This window comes from Clupea harengus, chromosome 10, assembly GCF_900700415.2.
Source record: "Clupea harengus chromosome 10, Ch_v2.0.2, whole genome shotgun sequence".
Classification (NCBI taxonomy): Eukaryota; Metazoa; Chordata; class Actinopteri; order Clupeiformes; family Clupeidae; genus Clupea; species Clupea harengus.
In genome coordinates, this window is record NC_045161.1 from 19,473,029 (window position 1) to 19,485,557 (window position 12,529).

Here is a 12,529-nt window from a genome sequence, read left to right on the forward strand (position 1 = left end):
AGAGGAGTGAGGAAAGGCCTATGTGCTGTCTCAGTGTAGGGACATAGTGTACGACATTGTACTATTGACTGTACATATACAGTTTGTAAATATCTTTTTGTTTTTATTTTTATCAGTCTTTTTGTTTATATTTTTCACTTGGGATTATGCACTTGGTGGAGGACAAATACATTTGCAACCATGGAGTTTTTGTCTCCCAGCCGCCTTTTGTGCCTTCCCTAAAAGACTGTCGACACGGATACCCTTTGACCTTTGGTGGCAGCGGTGGGATGGTTTGCAGTGAGGTCATCCGAGGCGTGCCCGTAAAACTGTATGAAGGACCCCCAGGTAGGTTGACCCCTGTGTGAGGGACCCCACAGATGGGTTGTGGATGGGAGAAGTACAGTTGGTGGATGCGCGAGGAATGCCTGTGTGTGTGAAGCGCAAGGGTGGCTTCTTGAAGGTGAAGGTATTGTTACGATGTGATGCCGTCACTAAAGATGAGTATGTGCTCTGGCTGCCATGCCATAGAGCCAGGCTCTTTGGCGTTGCGTTCGGAGCGCATGTTTGGCACCCTGTAGACCCGGGTTCAAGTCTGGGTAGGGTGACTACGCTCTCCCTACGCTACAGCCACATTAGCCTCAACACAATGAACTAATGTGCCCCCCAGTACTAGCGGTGCATCCTGAAATGACAGTTACGGCCCTTATTTCAAAGATAGTCCACCACGCATGAATTATAGCTATTGTGTGTTGTGTGGGGGAATTTGCACTGACCCACCCATTTTTGAGCTTAGGATCTTGTTCATGGTATTAAATTAGGAAAAATTAGGAAATTATAAAATTAGCGTCAGTTCATGTGCTGTGCCGTGGACTTTGCACGTTGCTTTGGTCGCTGTCAGTTGGCTCAGGTCAGGGCAGTCCTTTAAGGTCAGACAACATTGAGCTGGGAGCTGGGAGGCTCCAGGGCCTGGGGATGAGAGCAGGGAGGCTCCGGGGCCTGGGGAAGGGGATGGGATCTAAAGATCAGAGCGAAGAGCTGCTCTTCGTCCAGTCCCAAGACATCCATCTGGGGAGGGCAGTGTTAACGAGAGGTGAGGCTTGGGCTCTCCCATGAATCAGACCCAGGACTATTCATTAAGATAGCGATGCAGTGTGTGTGAGCGATGCAGTGTGTGTGAGCCATGCCGCTCTCTTTGGAATAAGGTTGATATGAAGACATTTGAAGTGATTGGGAAAGTTCACGATTAAGTTGCTGTACACTCTCGAGTCACTGTAGCTCTGTACATCATGATTAGACATTAAGCAGTTTGTAGTTTCACAGTCTTCTTGCCGTGCTTGGGAGTAGGTTAAACAGGACAGATGTTAGCTTGGAATTTTTAGATGACAGTGACAAATAAGAAGAAGATAAAAACCCTCCATCAACATGCTGCTCGGTTGGCTGGCATGACCAATGATATCCAGCCAAGAAAGGTGTCTGCACATGTCAGTGTAATTATATTCATGTGTTTTATATTCCACTCAAGGTATTGTTGTTTTGTCTGAGAGTGTCATTTTATTAGAGCATTTTATAAAAACTCACCACCAGCATCATTAGGAAAGAGATCATTTCTTTGTAATGGGAAGTGATTATGGGTCTGTGTGGATTTTTCTAGGGCAACGTGTTTCTAGCGCAACGTGCGCGCCATCTAGTGGCGGACAAAACTTCTCACAAGCCACGGACCCTGAGATCAGCCCAAAGTCCAGGATACAAACGTTTTCCATCCACAATACATTTTTAAATCAGTGAATATGTCCTACTGGGACAGTTGGAGACAGTTCTATACCCATATTTGTTTTGAAGAGGTTAGACATTTAGTTTCTACCCTTCCTGGGTCTGTTTAGTGATTCCAGCAGTTAATGAGTGCCTTTGAATAGGAATATAGTTGAACTAGCTAAAACACTTTGTGGAAGACTTAAACAAAGAGAAAGGCAGGGAGGAGAGACCTGTTGGCAAACCTATAAAACGGGTTATGTTCGTAATTATAAAAAAAAAAAAAAAGATCTTTGGACATTTTTATTTAATTTCCTCAAAAGATCTGTGGATGCTGGAGTTCCAGAACCTTCTGCCTCCCTGCCCAACCCACCCCCAGTCTTCAGGGCTGTATGTCTCACCATAGATGAATGCTTGTAAGACATTTTAAAAATGTTTGTTGACTACTGCATTTTATTGTGTCCCAGATTTAAGGGTGAATTTCACAATGATGCAGTGATAGAGTGTGATAATAGTACAGTCTAAATGAAAGTGAATTCATGTATCCACAGACAAAATACTTTTCAAGGGTCTGTCTAAATTGTAGTTTCCTAATATTTTAGTGTGCCTTATTTCATGTTTGCTTCCACTGCAGTTAGTCAGATTTGCAAATTTAGAAACTGAACATCAGCAGGCTGCAGATAAGCTAAACGAATCGTTTGTAAGACTTCCCATACTAATATGTCCAATGGCTCAAAACACTGATTACTTGTCGCAGGGACAATCACATCCAGAGATACAACCTATGCCCATGTCTGGACAGAGGACTGTGTATTGAAAAGATATTGATAAACATGGAACGAGTTTTAAAATAGTACTACAAATTAATTTATTGAGTTATTGTGCATTTTGCGCTGCCCTGGAGAGACTCTTCTCCTCCCCCTGGTCTCTCTCTCCTCCTCTGGTCTCTCTCTCCTCCCCCTGGTCTCTCTCTCCTCCAATGGTCTCTCCTCCCCCTGGTCTCTCCTCCCCCTGGTCTCTCTCTCCTCCCCTGGTCTCTCTCTCCTCCTCTGGTCTCTCTCTCCTCCCCCTGGTCTCTCTCTCCTCGGCCACGTGGGTCCTAAGCGTCCTGCCTCTTTAGTGTCCTAGGCGTCCTGCCTCTTTAGTGTCCTAAGCGTCCTGCCTCTTTAGTGTGCTCCATCTCCGCTGTTACGGCCACGTGTGTTCTGTGTTTTGTACTTCCTTCCCTTTCTATAGCTCCGCCCAGGTTGTGCTACACCTGATTGCAGGATGAGATGCACCTGCCCAGGTGATTAAGAAGCAGTTAAAGTCTCCAGTTTCCTGCTGCAGAAGAAGAGGCTTCTAACTTGGAGACTGCTGGTCTCGCTGCCTCTCAGCCTCTCAGCCTCTCAGCCTCTCAGCCTGGGATTTTGTTGTGTAGTTATGTTTTGATATGGTTTCTAGAGTTGTGTATTTGTTTATATTAATAAATCCTATGGATTTGGTGTTTTTAAAAAAGGTTAAAAAGTTTCTGGTAGTTAATTTGGGTCAGTGGTGGAGTGTTGTTCGCCCCATAGGGCCACCACAGGTTGAGGTGTTAAATCATCCGCATCTCTTTTTTTCATTTTTTTACTCCAACTTCTTCCTCTTTATCAATGCAGCTGCCCTGATCTTCTCCTCCTAATCTGCCTTCTCAGCCATGAGACGATTTATCTTACCCCGCAGTTTCTGGTTCTGCACAATGATTAAAAATCATGATCTAGTTTCTAAGTACAGGCATTATAGTTACGTTATTATAGTATTCAGTGCAAGCAGTTTGATTATAGCTTTTAAGTAAAGCTGTGTATGAAGGTACCTGGAAACTATCATTATTGCGGCGACAACTGAATGTCGCTGAGAGGCTAAGCAAGGGAGATTCACTTAGGTGACGCGCTTCCAAACAATTCCAATGTCCGCTCCGAAGGTTACGATTTCTTACATTTATTTATAGGCAGATAGAAAGTGCAAGTACTTCTGTGCAAAGTGGTGATAATAAATATACATAAAATGCATCCAGTAAGCGTTTAGTTAGTCCATAAAATCCATATTAAAGTTCCAATAGTCAGCATATTGAGCGGTCAACAAAAACTGTGCTCTCCCTACTTACCCCCTCGCCCCCTACTACCACAGGTGCCCAGGTGCATATATTCATTCATGAATTCCTATGCCAATACCCACGTGACTTGCATACACACCCATCAGATACCAAAATAAAAGCACCAAAGCACAGACTAATTCAACCATGGCATATGGCCGCTATAATCATTAAGGCAAGGCTTGTTGTTCTGGAGCTTCATCCATTCATCCCTCAGCATCCAGGTTCTGAGAACCAGAAGGATCCCCTCTGCGCTGCCGGTCTCTTGGGTAGAGGCGTTCGACTCCTGAGGACCACAAACACAGCACTTCGTTAATGTTCCTCCATGTTGTGTGGAGAAAAAAAGTCAATGTCTCTTTAGAGGATCTACTTCTAGTCAGGGTGTCATGTGTAAGGAAAAGTGCCACTTCTCACCATCCACTTGCCAGCCTGATGCTTCAGCTCCGTCAGCAGTTTTTGTTTGATGGAGGCTGCCGACAGTGCTGTTGTCAGGGTGACGTTCTCCCTCACCTTGGTCCACCTGTCCCAGTTTGCAGAGTCTGTAATGAACTGCTCTGTCCCTTTTGCCATCCTTTTATCGTAGTCGTAGTCTTCCTTTCGGCTCTAGAAGAAACTGCAGTGTCCTGTTCTCCTTCTCCAGGGCATACCTGTAGTCTCTCTCCTCCTCTCTCTCTCTGGTCTGTCACCCCTCGCGATTCATTATTCAATATTGAAAAGGAGTCACGGAACTTCTCCTGCTCTTCTTCTCTCATAGTTTCTGCAGACGCTTCCAGTCTTTGAGTCTCTTTCTGTCTCTCTTCTTTCTCAGACTGTGTGGTGGCCTCCAGCCCCACGATGTCCTGCAGCAGCTTTTCCAAGGCAATCCTCATGGCCTGCTCTTTCTGCACCTGGTGTTACACAAACGAATAGGCTACCTTTATGTCCACTCTCTCCCGTTGATGCAGTGGGCAGCTAAACGGGCTTTCACTCACCTGCTCGGTTCTGCTGGGGTTCTGGATGCATCAGCTGCACTAAATGGACTACAGAGTATAAAAGCAAAGTAAAGGATAATATTTCAATCTAATTGACCTTGAATATCACAGTTACCCAAGATGAAAGTTATATATGCTGTTGTAGTAGCCTAAAAGCTAAAGATCATTCCTTCGCATCACCACACAGCGCGTAGCCTATGCTATTGGGGAAAGGAGTGAAAGTAGCATACTTAAAAAACACAGGTTTCTGTAAATCCGAAAACTTTTATGTCCATAGAAAATAGAGCTGACCTCTTCTGCTCCGACGAGTGGCACTGCAGCAAGTGCCAGAATGGCAGCTGAAACATTTAACCTTTCAGCAAACATGTAAGCTCTATATTTTTTGTTTCAATACCTAGCTCCGAAGTTGCAAATGTGTTCCATTAAATGTATTTAGATTATTAAATTGAATATGTAGTCTATCACATGTTAGGCATGTATGTGTTCCATTAAATGAATAAAGGGTAACATTGTCAATATGTCTTGTTTGTTCCTTGTTACCGATCGAGAGTTCAATCATCCAATCCACCAAACCACTCAAAACAAGAGTCAATACCAACAGGAGAATACACTGTTTAGCATTGGCAGAGAATTTAGGCAAATTGTACTTGGGCGCTACCCACACAATCACCTGTGCTGCTGCTCATCCCACAAATGCATGATCCTTACAAGTTTGTAAGGTAAATAAACAGGCTTTCCAACGATATATAATTCAATGTCAATCAGCATTTTCCGACTTTACTTAAAAAGGCACACAGTCGTAGCCTACTTAATCTACACCAGTCCATTTTATTTTATTTAAGATGCTAAAGGTGGAGCCATAGTCATCTGGCCTCAAGTTCCCCCTCAGCTGATGTGACAGCCTACCATGCCGTTTCACTTTCTGTTCATGCAAATTTGATTCCTTTAGTTTTCCAGTGAAATCGAAACCAGTTATTCTACCAGATCTCGACAACACACCTGGATTGTGAGGTGAGTAGGCTGCATTATTTATTTTCCAATTAAAAACTATCTGCAGCATTACTTGCAATAAAAACAGTTTTGTGTTTTTGAAAAACACGGTTCATCATTGCCGGTGTTGTGCCACGTTGCACCCCACCAAATCATAATAGGTCACGCTGTTCAAACAATGAATGTTTTTGTTGTTCTACGCCGGGCTAGAGTCAGTCTAACTTGAAAATAGTTTCACACATTTTGACAGGTTCTATCAAAAGGAATTCATGGAAACGACAATAAAAGTCCGAGGTAGCTTACTACCCTTTTCCCGTGTTATTTAACGTTACTTTAACAGGTTAAAGATGACTGCAAACCGATATAGATCTTAATGGTACGAAATATTGTAGAGTCGATTCTGTCTTCGAGACAGTCTAACTTGTCAACTTGATTTTATGCATCAAAAACGGCAATATCCACCGAGACTTCACGAGAGGGCTACAGAATGCGGCATGACACCGGCGCCAAGGCTGCCTCCTCATTTAATCTTAATGGTTAAAATGTCCGGTAGTAGTGCTAATACAAAAACATAAAATGTATCCTGAAACAGGGCGTTGGTCGTGAACATGATGATCATGCTGTGGCCTACAGTAGTTGTTACATGAAGGCTTGGCAAAGTACGATATCTCTGCCAGTTATGGAACAAATGCGGCCTAATTGTCCTCTATATTATTAGCTAAATAGTAAAGTAATGAAAGTACTGTAATACATTGTATTATTTGTGCATGTGACTGCATGCGGCGGCCTTTACTGGACTGGGTGCAGGTGTTTTGTGTGTTCGATGTTCGTGTACATGTACAGTTTATATGTTCCTTATCCACGTCATTCTGTTTAAAATAACCACACCATTCAATGTCTTCTCACAAATGTTCCGTTTATTTAGTTTAAAAATCATACATCATATTGTCATATTTCATAGCGTCGTCTTACTGTTGTTTAAGTCTCATCTTGCGTGCGTCTTGTTTGTTACGTAAATCTGCCGCGTAGCGCGAGTTTTAACTTCCGGGCTAACCCGAGTTATCTTTAATTGTTTTCGGCTGATTTATTATGTGTCGGTTATGCCGTCACCAAGCCATAGTTATTACCATGGTGTAGTCCATTTTCCCAGCTGTTTGGGGATATTGTTTATGGCTGCTATGAGTCAAAATGTTTAAGTATGGCTGCTGTGAGCCACAGGTGTGGGTGCCTGTCTACGACACACCTGACATTTATAATTGGTTTGAGCCAATTGTAGGTACGTGTCGAGGCTACTTAAACTCGCCTTTTTCTTTCTTTCTTACGAACTCTCTCATGGACTAGCTAATGTGGTCCTTTTACTTATTTAAGTCGACTGCTTATTGTGCATACTGGCATTGAGACTATGATGCCTATTTATTTGTCTTTTTGGAAAGTTTAATTTATATTGATTTAGTATTGTTATTGTTTTTACTGCCTTTGAGCCTTAGTTGGGTATAATAAAAATCCCATCTTTCCAACCATCATCAACCTCCTGAGTCCTCCTTCGAGTTTAACATCTTGCTCTAGCCGCAAAAGCTATCCCGACCTTTAACAGTGCAAAACATCCTTTTCATACCCACCCAGTGCACGCAGAAGTATGAAATAATGGATGTAGTCAACAGTTTATTATTATTATGTAGTAAAATCCCTTATATTTGATGCTGCTGAATTAACTTTTTTCTTTAACTCTCATTAAAGCTGAAAGGGAGGTTAATGAAAAGATGGCGGAGAAGACAGATGACACAGTCAAGATTCCAGGCTTCACCTTTCGTTCAATAAACCCCCCTCCCTCATCCACCTCGTCTGCACCAGTCCCATCTGACTCAGGTGCAACTGAAGCCCACTCCCAGAGTCTGTTTTTACCTAAGATAAGAGGAAAGAAAGTAGTAGAGACACCTGCGTTCACTTTACCTTTCAATGCCAGCCAAAATGGTGAGACTAAACCAAAGATAATTGGAGTGTTTAACATACTGTGTGTAGTTAGTGACCGTTTGTCTTTGTATTTTTCTTCCTTTCCTCATGAAGCTAACATATAAAGACTTATTTGACTGTTACCTCTCTTCTCTGTCTACCAGCCTGGCCTAGTTTTCAGGAATCTCCGTGGAGGCAGGTGGATTGGTCTGAAGAGTAAGTTAACAGGACACTGCCTTTCATGTCACAGTAAATGATTAGTGTTTCTCCTAAATGTTTCTAATGTTAAATTAGTTACACCTGACTTCTGTCTTCGTGGTCATATAGTGAAATGCAGTGCTCAGATAGAGTAAAATACGCCATTGCTCCGTGTTCCTCAGTAGTCTGTTGCTCTACAATATGTTATTTCTCCCTAATCATATAATGAAATGTACTAGTATTTATTCCCCCAGTAGTGTATTGCGGTGAAATATACTAATGATCTGCTGATTCTAAGGACAGCTGGGTTATAGTGTTGGTGTATTTTATAGTGTTCTCTGTACAGAAGCATATGCTGTGTACACACATCCATTAGGACTAAGGAGGTTCTGATGGAGTCCGTCCGCTCATATAAGCCGGCCTGTGACTCGGTAGCTGCGGCCAGAGTTCTGCTAGTCGGTCCAGTCGGAGCGGGCAAGTCCAGTTTCATCAGCTCCGTCCAGTCCATGTTCTACGGGCGGGTCATGAACCGGGCTATGGTGGGCTCATCTTCCAGCTCATCCACCAGCTTCACCAAGCAGGTAGAGGAGATGACCGTGACCGTGGAGATGATGGGGGGTGAGAGATAGACTCTGATTGGTTGTGGATGATCTACTTCTATGTGACTCAGGTGGTTTGATCATAGGCGTACTGTACAATGATGCATGTATGTAGGGCATCAGAGCGGAGGCCGGGAATTGAAGAGATTGTGGAGATATAAGTAGCCATAATTGAGTAGCTATAGGTAGCCATAATGGAGGAGATTTTGGAGATATAGGTAGCCATAATTGAGGAGATACAGGTAGCCATAATGGAGGAGAAAATAAGGTAATAGGAAACATGTCCTCTGGTTGATGGCAGATTGATTTGATTGTCATACAAAGGGGTGGGTGGTTGGATGGGTGGGGGTCCTGTAGCCTGATCTGCCACTTCTTGTGTGTCATGGTTAATATTCTCAGAGTACAGTAGGTTTGTATGCCCTGAATAGCTGAAGGTTCTGTAGGTAATACTTGCTCATGTGCATCTCTTGCTTTCCCTCCTTAGCTTCAGTCGTTTCAGCTCCACGGCAGCAGAGAGAGAGATGGGAAGAGTATGGCTCTGGTCTTATCTGACATGGCGGGACTCGGGGAGACCAACAGCCCCACCCTTCATGACATGCTGGCAACTATCAAGGGACGCGTTCCAGAGGGACACACGGTACTAGACACTCTTCCCCGTGGTTCTCATGCTGTCACTAAGCATCTAACGGTTAACAAACAAAAAGAGAACCAGGAATATGTCCCCAAAAAACCCCACAGGTAACTCCACTGTGTTAAGTGAAACCCCACAGGTAACTCCACTGTGTTAAGTGAAACCCCACAGGTAACTCCACTGTGTTAAGTGACTAGTCCATAGAAGAAGACTCAGTGTACACAGGATAATTGGTCACATGATGGTTAGATGAACAGGTGAGGGCAGAAAATGTGAGCGGTCAGGTCTGAAGCACATGGACAACAAAAATAAACACAGAGCACATGTCCTTTGCAGCCAATAGAGGCCAAAAATAGAAACAGCAGGACACTTTTTCCTATAACTATCACCGAGAAGGTAGGCGTGTTTTTAGGCCATTATCAGAATGTTCATTATTAGGATCAGAATGTATGTCTTCCCTGTCTTTGCTCAAAGAGCAATTCAGAATATAATCAGAGACATAAGACATCATGCCATTTAAAACCAGCGTGGCATATTGCTTTCTGCATTTGCCATCTGCCCATGAAGTCCTTACCTAGGTGTGTTGTTGGCTTTGGGAAACAAAATTACATTTTGATACTGTCACCATTTTGAATGATGCTTACAGGATGGTGTTGCTGATTCTCTCTCTCTCTCTCTCTATCTCTCCTTCTCCCTCTCCCTCTCCCTCTCCTCTCCCTCTCCCTCCCTCTCTCTCTCCTTCTCCCTCTCCCTCTCCCTCTCCTCTCCCTCTCCCTCCCTCTCTCTCTCCTTCTCCCTCTCCCTCTCCTCTCTCCCTCTCCCTCTCCTCTATCTCTCTCTCCTTCTCCGTCTCCCTCTCCTCTCTCCCTCTCCCTCTCCTCTCTCTCTCTCTCTTTCTCTCTCCCTCTCCTCTCCCTCTCCCTCCCTCTCTCTCTCCTTCTCCCTCTCCCTAGTTCAGTGCCTGCAGTCCTGTAGGGAGCCTCCATGTGAAGGAGCCTCACCTCGTAAAGAAGGTCCACTGTGTGGTCTTTGTGATCAGCGCCCTTGAACTCTCATCCTACTCACAAACCATGACCTCCACCTTCCAGCAGCTCAGGGAGCATATCAGCGCCCTGGGTGAGTGTGTGTGTGTGAGTGTGTGTGTGTGTGTGAGCATACCAGCGCCCTGGGTGAGTGTGTGTGTGAGTGAGTGTGTGTGAGCATATCAGCGCCCTGGGTGAGTGTGTGTGTGTGTGTGTGAGTGTGTGTGAGAGAGCATATCAGCGCCCTGGGTGAGTGTGTGTGTGTGTGAGTGAGTGTGTGTGAGTGTGTGTGTGTGTGTGTGTGTGAGTGAGTGTGTGTGAGCATATCAGCGCCCTGGGTGAGTGTGTGTGTGTGTGTGAGTGTGAGTGAGTGAGTGGGGAGGGGGGTCAGCTCAGGGAGCATATCAGCGCCCTGGGTGAGTGTGTGTGTGAGAGTGAGTGTGTGTGAGCATATCAGCGCCCTGGGTGAGTGTGTGTGTGAGTGAGTGTGGGGAGGGGGGTCAGTGATCGGTGGGTATGCAGGTGAATTTTATACTGTGTTCTGTTTAATGACCATCTGTAAACGGTCATTGTACTCTTATCGTTTCTGATGCATTGGTACAAATTATATTTGGGGAAAGTTTTTAGTCCCAGTCTGAGAATCTACTCAACATTGCTGCAGGTGTACACCAGGTGGCGCTGTTGACTCATGTGGATAAGCTGGGTCTAGCCAGTGACATCACCCAGGTGTACAGAAGTTCACCTTTGAAGCATGCGGTAAGGCCTGATAGTTACACAGTCTGTGGGGTAAAGTATGGTTTGTTTTTTTAAACCTGTAGACCATTTAAAAAGTGTCTCCCAAACGAATGAATCAACAGTAATGCAAACATATACCTGCACTTTATGTTATTTCAAATAAAAAGCATCTCCTAAATGAATCAAAAGGCATGTTAACAGCGTCGTTGTGTGTGTTCCCCGTCCTCTGGGGTCTGTGTGTGTTTTAGATGGTGAAGGCCGGTGATCTGCTCGGCCTGCCCGTCTCCTCCATCGTGCCGGTGAAGAACTACTCCGAGGAGCTGGAGCTGGAGCCACACACAGACACGCTGCTGCTCAAAGCACTCGACCACATCCTGCAGTACGTGGAGCTGCACTTCAGAGACCACCCACAGGGACCCCAGCAGGCAGACGATGCAGACAGTGCCGTTTCCTTCTCATCACGACCCTCATCGCTAGAGAATTAAAAGATGGTGACAAGTTTAAGCTATGGCTGAAGAACACCCTCAGAATTTTTCTGTAGAAATCTAAGAATTTTATAAAGGAATATTGTCCTAAAGGGATTAAATCTGATTGTCTTACAGCTAAACGTGTAGCAGAGGAGATGGTTTTCTATTTGATTTTTCTTTGTGACTGGTTTTGTGATGTGAGTTGCACTGTGCACCTGCAACAAAACTGGCATTTACTACCAGGGCTGGGCGATGAATTTAATTTAAATTTAAAAATGCAATTATGGCTTCCAACGGGTATGAAAACAACATATCAATATTGACCAAAATAAATGTTATTATGATTTGTATCATAGTCAAGCTGCCTTATTCACTATCAGGGGGAGGTTTGTTGTCTTTTCATTTTCATTCACTGTATTTTGAAGAAGCCTCCTAATTGGATAATTTAGCAGCTACCCTTTATATTTTTCTTAAGTGGCAAACCAATGAGGTTCTCAGATTCTTTTGTATTAAAAACTTTGTGGCAACACAGGTGTGAGACTGCAAATGTATTCACGACTCCGGGGAGAGTGACTAGCACCACAGGGGTCAAGGGTGAAGGGTCAAGGGTCGAGCAACAAATCCCAAACTCTGTGGGACGAGGGAGGGCCTCACTACCAACTCAACTCATATCACACACACACACACACACACACACAGTCCCTTTATTTCAGTGACACACACACACACACACACAGTACCTTTATTTCAGTGACAGACACATGGATACAGGCATATGACCAAACTAGTTTTGACTGGTTTCTATCAAGACTAGGACAAAAGTGATGACTCGAGGGGGGGTTCACAATACACACACACACACACAGCCATAACTATAACTATGCATCCTACTGTCCTCCTATTATTGTCATCAAAGTCAAAGTGTTTATTGTGACATGCACCAAATTGCTTCAGCGCAGCAAAATTCTTATGACTTGGCAGGCAACATCTATGCAATAGACGGCAAAAAAAAGAAAATAATAACATGTAACAAAAATAACATATAACATTATAACATATAACAAGTAACAACAATTTAAAATAAAAGAAGGGCTAGCAGCAGTTTACAGGGTGAAGGAGTGA

General features: G+C 44.0%; 1 protein-coding gene across 4 annotated transcripts; it reads left to right on the plus strand.

Moving 5' to 3' along the window:
* The first annotated feature begins 5,686 nt into the window (after positions 1–5,686).
* On the plus strand, positions 5,687–11,934 carry LOC105907750 (interferon-induced protein 44-like). Of its 4 annotated transcripts, none has more exons than XM_012836128.3 (8): positions 5,687–5,826; positions 7,543–7,776; positions 7,920–7,971; positions 8,330–8,534; positions 9,037–9,189; positions 10,137–10,299; positions 10,867–10,961; positions 11,189–11,934. In XM_012836128.3, exons 2-8 carry the CDS (start codon positions 7,566–7,568, stop codon positions 11,423–11,425), a joined length of 1,116 nt encoding a protein of 371 aa, XP_012691582.2. In that variant the 5' UTR covers positions 5,687–5,826; positions 7,543–7,565; the 3' UTR covers positions 11,426–11,934. The 4 variants fall into 4 exon arrangements, with proteins under 4 accessions (XP_012691582.2, XP_031430167.1, XP_031430166.1 ...); XM_031574307.2 differs by lacking the exon at positions 5,687–5,826 and adding an exon at positions 5,876–6,099; XM_031574306.1 differs by lacking the exon at positions 5,687–5,826 and adding an exon at positions 6,979–7,081.
* The last annotated feature ends 595 nt before the right edge of the window (positions 11,935–12,529 follow it).

Coding starts and splice junctions, on each gene's coding strand:
- LOC105907750 (XM_031574306.1), top strand. CDS start 6,994: ATGTTTAAGTATGGCTGCTGTGAGCCACAGGTGTGGGTGCCTGTCTAC. Junction 7,972..8,329: donor CAGGTGGATTGGTCTGAAGA/GTAAGTTAACAG, acceptor CACATCCATTAG/GACTAAGGAGGTTCTGATGG. Junction 9,190..10,136: donor GCGTTCCAGAGGGACACACG/GTACTAGACACT, acceptor CCCTCTCCCTAG/TTCAGTGCCTGCAGTCCTGT.